This window comes from Hypomesus transpacificus, chromosome 15 (assembly GCF_021917145.1).
Source record: "Hypomesus transpacificus isolate Combined female chromosome 15, fHypTra1, whole genome shotgun sequence".
NCBI lineage: Eukaryota > Metazoa > Chordata > Actinopteri > Osmeriformes > Osmeridae > Hypomesus > Hypomesus transpacificus.
The window spans coordinates 10,691,202-10,697,672 of NC_061074.1; the positions used below are offsets into that span (position 1 = coordinate 10,691,202).

Here is a 6,471-nt window from a genome sequence, read left to right on the forward strand (position 1 = left end):
TTAGAAGTCTGATTAGGAAAGCTCTTTTTTCGTCTAGGACTTAATGGACTTGTATTCACGTTCTCTATAAGCCCTGGACAGGTAATAGTAAATAATTTTTGTAACTTTTCCTTCAGAAGTATAATTAAAGTATACCTGATACTGCAGGGTCTATCAGAAATAAACTATTTTATGGTCTACCTGACACGGACTCAGAAAATGTTATGTTCACAAGATCTATTTCACATAAAAGTACAGATGATTTTCTGTACAAAGCAACTCAAATGTATTAAGACTCCTCTACCATAGTCTAAGACCTTTTAGTCACTCACAAAATGGCAAATGTTCAAAATTCCTATTTCTCCCATCAACAGTCCACATGTGTCTTTGTGTATGTGTCTGTGTACGAGTGTGTGTGTGCATGTGTACAGTAAACATTGCTTCACACATTCTTCTTCATCTATAGACATTGAAAGCTATTTTCAATACACAAGGATAGGTGTGATTGGGCAGAGGGCTGTATGTGGTGGCTGTGGGGGGGGGGGGGTAGGGCATTATGGCCCTGGGTGCCAGTCCTTTGTGGAGTAAACACATGCCTACACAGCATGTGGACACACTGTTAGGGAGAGGAGGTGGGGGTGTACTTTCTGAATGTGTCGGTGTAAACATCACCTGGACTGAAGGACCACCTGAAGAGGTTCTACCAGTGAGGACGAGTATAAAAAGTGTGCAGGTGAGGACATTCTACAGTGTGAAAGAGGAAGAGCTTCCAAGAGGCCAGTCAAGGATCTAAAGAGCTTTAGATTCATAGACTCAAACTCCAGCAGGCAGGCAAGTTACGATTTACATTTGGCATTCATTGTTTCATGTATTTACTCTGTGGCTTTAGCAAGTGATCATATTACAAATACTACTGTTGTAGTGTTTTAGAATTAGCAATGCATAACTTCTTATTTGCAATGTTCTTGGTATCAGAGACAAATGACCATTTCTTAAAATATGAGGGAATATCTGCAGTCGGACACCCAAAATATGATTAGCTTCAGATTTTGAATGCTAGTCCACACAGGGCATTTGTGTGGTATTAGCATCAACATAATAATGTCTAGAGAAGAAGAAACATATGTATCCACTCAGTTTTTGCTGTTACAGAAGTCAAAACCTAAATACAGGGCAAATCCTTTGTGCATAAGAGCTTTCTAATTAGACAGTTTTGAATTGTCACAATGCTGCAGATTCCATGAGTTATGTGCAATGTTCACAAAAAAAACATTACATTCACCAAGATTTGTTGTGGACGATGTATGGTAATACTTGGTCAATTCTTGATTCATTCTATCTAAATACTAACTGAAAACAAACAAAGAATCATGAGAAAGGAAAGTTACAATTAAGGAATGCAGTGGATCATGTTTCTTGAAAAGCTAATGAGCAAAACAAGATAATCCTGTGAAAGGCTTAGGCTGAAATGAGTATGTGTGAGTATGATTATCAGCTTTGTTGTTGTGAAGTGCAGTACGGGGAGTCTCCAAGCTTTGAATAGCAGGAACACAAGCTTACAGCACTGGTCATTTTGTACTTTAAATTCCTTAACCAGCTCACCACTGTGAGTTATTAGGCCAGACTTTTTCTGAAATTGTTACAGTTACCCCTGCCAATAACCACCTGTAAACCATGATGGACTAGATATCAGTAGTATAACAAAGTACAGATGACAACTTTCTTGTGTGAGGATGTGAAGTTGTACTTAGCATTGTAATATTTTTTTTCATGGTTGTTTTAAATCAATATAAACCAAACTAGAGCTTTGGAAAAAGCCCAGGATTACAGAATTCTTCTGAGGATTAAAATTGTTCTGAGCTTCAACATCTAGTTGTTAGAACAATGGGGAGTCATATGGCTGTGCGGTTAGGGAATCGGGATAGTAATCAGAAGGTCGCTGGTTCAACTCCCAACTGTGCCAAATTATGTTGTGTCCTTGGGCAAGGCACTTCAGCCCACTAGCCTTGGGGGGAATGTCCCTGTACTTACTATAAATCGCTCTGGATAAGAGCGTCTGCTAATTGTAATGTAATGTAACAATACTTGACCATCTACATTGGCCTATAGTTATATTTTCGAGTCAAGAGGCATGTAGATAGACATAAGCAGTGGCATTTCTTTGTTTTGATCCTATTCAAAACTTGCTATAAAAATGTGGTATGACTTTATCCATTGATTGGCATGATGTACTGTTAATTTGCTAGAACAATTTCCCTCCTTAATGCAATAAAAAATACAACCATAATTGACTAAACATGAAATGTTTGTAATGTCAATACGTATTATTTATTTTCAGATCCTGAAAGCCACACCATGTTTGGGTTCATGCAAAAGCGCCTTGAGGAACACTTAATAGAGCGGAGAATTTGGAAGAACCGGTTGGTGACCAAAGATGGCCACTGTAACATCGAATTTGGCAACGTAAAGTACAGCAACCACTTTGCCCTACTTGCAGACTTCTGGACGACCTTCATAGAAGTCCGCTGGCGTTTCATGATCTTCTTCTTTGTCGCGTCCTTCACCCTGAGCTGGTTTATCTTCGGGTTGCTGTGGTATTGGATTTCCCGAAATAACGGGGACCTGTTCTGGCAGGAGCATCTAGATGAGCACTCTCCCTGCGTGGAGAACGTCTACGGAATGACCACTGCTTTCCTCTACTCCCTGGAAACCCAAACCACCATTGGCTATGGTGGCAGAGCCATTACCCCCGATTGCCCTGGGGCTGTGGCCCTGCTAATCATCCAATCTCTGATCGGAGCCATTATTAACTGCTTCATGTGTGGAGTAATCCTCGCCAAGATCTCCCTACCTAAGAAGAGGGCCAAGACTATTAACTTCAGTGAGATGGCCGTCATCTGTCCGAAGAATGGCACCCTTTGCCTGTCCATTAGGGTGGCCAACCTTCGCAAGACCCTAATGATTGGGAGCCAGATCTACGGCAAGCTGTTGAGGACAACCATCACACCAGACGGAGAAACCATTATCATGGACCAGGTGAACATTGATTTCATGGTTGACGCTGGGAAGGACAATCTCTTCTTTGTGTGCCCCCTCACACTGTACCACGTGATTGACAAGGCCAGCCCTTTCTTTGACATGGCGGTGGACACGCTGCACAAGCAGGAGTTTGAGCTTGTGGTCTTCCTTGAGGGCACAGCCGAGTCCACAAGCTCTGCTTGTCAGGTGAGAACCTCCTTCATTCCCCAGGAGATCATGTGGGGTTACAACTTTATGCCTATCATCTCCCGCAGCAAGGAGGGCAAATACAAAGTGGACTTCTCCAACTTCTCCAAGGTGGTGCCTGTGACAACTGCACACTGCGCCTACTGTTTCCATGATATCAAGGGAAACCACCATCACTCCATGACTGGAACTGACAACCAAGGCTTTGAAGTGATTGAAATCGAACAGCACAACAACACCAAAATGTGATACTTTTGTTTGGTACCAGTGTCACACAACATGTGTCACACCATAATGTTGCGAATAGAGTGAATCAACTCTGGCTGAGGCAACATAAATGACCTGTTTGAGGGCCTCAAAGATCACTAGACAGTCTGGAAGACGACGGAGAGACAGTGCCTTATGGGAAACAGTGGTGCAGAGTTGGCGTCACTGCTATTTGTCAGATAAGATCAGATAACAAGCTTACTTATGTGCTCCAGCCCAGGTGGAGAAAAAATTCTGCCACGTGGCAAAGAATGAAGTTCGACTCAACTACAGCATTAAACTTGAGGCTTACAGCGGAGCACGATGTGGAAATGCTGATATGTTGCTTTACCTTACAATGTGATTAACATGAAAGATTAAGTGAATTTTGAGAAATTCACACCTGAACCTAAACTATGAAGGGATTTCATATGTATCCTTATGTAAGTTGACTGATGAATAATGTTCAAAAGACTGAAGAATGTACTGATGTACTAAATATTAGGCTTTTGCCTAAAAAGCATCACTCAGGTAAACAGTTGCATATCTCCATGACTTGTATGTGATTGTACACCATATAATAGATGATTTGTGAGTATTTGGGTATTTTATCTCAGGGTGAAAATAACATTTAATAAAATATATTTTTGCTAAAACCTTTTCAATTTGTAAGCATTTACTTTATCAATCGACCCAACACAATTGAAAAAAGTTGAAGCAACAAAAGACAGGTACCACCAGTATAACAGTCTTTCATCCGCAAACAAAAGGATGTTGTGGTAACAAATCATTACTGTAGCACAACATACACACACAGGCAAGTTGAATTGTTTAACAGCAATGAATATTGGCATCTATCACTTGATATCCCTGCACTACTCATAATGTGTTTTTGAAGGTATGTCCTTTTTTCTAAACCAGTTTCTCTGTAATTTGTCATTCAGAAATATGCCATCTGTCAACGTTTTTTTAGACTAAAAAAATATGCAATTTACCCACCTCAACTTCATGATATTTTGGCTGTACATATGCCAGTAAAAACTTTTCAAAGAGACAAGTATAACAAATATGTAGTAAAGAAACTAAAAAGATTTCTGTTTATTCACAAGATCTTATGAACACACGCACAGCCACACCCACACAAACACACTTAATCCATAGACCTATTCTCAACTGTCCAGATCCTGACCTCTTCAGATTATTGGCAAGGGAACAACTCCTATTTACCTCAAACACATTGTCCTGTTCAGCTCAAAACAATCTAGTGTGGTCTAGATCTTTCTAAGATGAAGTTGCCATGATGCTTTGATGGCTTTGAAAGTACTGAATCATAGTGTAGGTGCAATGGACAGTTTCATATGTAAAAACATTTATTTTTCACATTTTTCTGATACAAAAGGCCTTTTTTAAAAGGTATTACATTGTAGGAATGAACAATAATACTACAATGGTTAATTGCAAAATTACACATTTATATATATATATATATATATATATATATTTTATATCCAAAATACATTGCATATATGAAGTAGCACAATTCCCCTCCCATTAATGATTGAGAGCGAGGGGGTAAAAGGGTACATACTTTTTACCTTTATGCTAGTCATCAAACGTTCCCTTGCGAATATACTTCTAAAGCAATGGAACATAAGAGAGACGGGCTTTGAATTAAACTTATCTGTGCCTTTTTTCTTTCGTTTAATACCAGGGCAAACTGAAGACATAGACAACAGCTTTTAATTCTAGACGTTTGGCTGAATGATTAATGCATAAAAAGTCTTGTATTCCAAAATTGAAAGCAACCACCGCCATGGTACAGTATATATAGAATAACAGATTGTCAATAGACATTGAATTATGATTAAAGCAGGCATTTGTGGTTTTTGGAATTCACTAGAAGTATTCACTGCAATGCACTGAGGACTCTACAAAATGAATTTCAGAAATAATAATAAAAAACATGTAAAAATGTATTGCCCAAATGTACAGATACAAAACGCTTAAAATGTTGAACATAGTATTTCAGAAACGGACTTAAAAATGTTTGCATTTTTGACCGAGGTCAACTCGTATTAATTCTCTTGACTTTCAATACTGTGTCACATATGAAAATAACTCTGCATAATTTATACAGTAAGTTGCTTTTAATGCCTAGTTGACCGCTGTTTACAAAATAATAGAAAAAAGGTCTAACGAACGCACAGCATTCGTGAATCGGAGAATTTCTCTGTTCTCATTATCCTGTTTTAAATTGCTATTGCTGGTTTTGATCTTTAAAATAAAAGAAAGCACATTCTCTAAGTAATACTTTATTTTCATTTGTTCTGTTTCAGCTGTTTAAAATATTGTTTTAGAAAGCTGAAAATAGGTCTCTGTGGCACTGTGTAACCAGAGTCTGACCCCAACTCCAGATCTGCATGTGACAGGTTTATACCAACATCACATGCTTATCTCACTTACAGAAATCGGAAATCTAGACTCTAACCTAGACTCTAACGTAACTCCATTGTGTTGACGTTGGATTCTGACTGGCCTGGAATGAAGGAAGGGAGAGCACTGGGACTCCTGCTGGAAAACTGTGATTTTCTAATGAAAGCGATGTTCCACCTTTGAAAATATTTAAATGGAGCGTTTTCAAACCTCAATGTTTGTTATTGTTGTGACAGTTCAGTGTTGGTGTGAATCCAGCTCAATTCTACCTGATTCAGGAAATGATTCCTAATTTTTGGACATGTAGGCAGTGAGCTGAGATGACACAGTAGGTGAGGGATAGTTAACCATTTCTACAGAAGACTACTTTCGAGGTAAACTTATAAACATCACGTTAACATCGATTTTGAGGTGGACTATCCCTTTAAATGTTTAACCGTGGACCAGAAGACGTTCACATTAACACTGACTTGATCCAGCAAAACATTTGGAAAAGGCACGGCTGCTGACAAACAGCATCGCAAAAAAAAACTAAAACAGCCAACTGGTGTGTGGCCCCCTGAAAACATACAGCGCTTCCAACTCTGG

At 39.1% G+C, this 6,471-nt stretch overlaps 1 protein-coding gene across 1 annotated transcript; it reads left to right on the forward strand.

Annotated features, from left to right (window-relative positions):
* The first annotated feature begins 700 nt into the window (after positions 1-700).
* On the forward strand, positions 701-4,111 carry kcnj1a.1 (potassium inwardly rectifying channel subfamily J member 1a, tandem duplicate 1). The gene is made up of 2 exons (XM_047036641.1): positions 701-810; positions 2,318-4,111. The coding sequence occupies exon 2, from the start codon at positions 2,335-2,337 to the stop codon at positions 3,451-3,453; it is 1,119 nt and encodes a 372-aa protein (XP_046892597.1). The 5' UTR covers positions 701-810; positions 2,318-2,334; the 3' UTR covers positions 3,454-4,111.
* Positions 4,112-6,471: the final 2,360 nt, after the last annotated feature.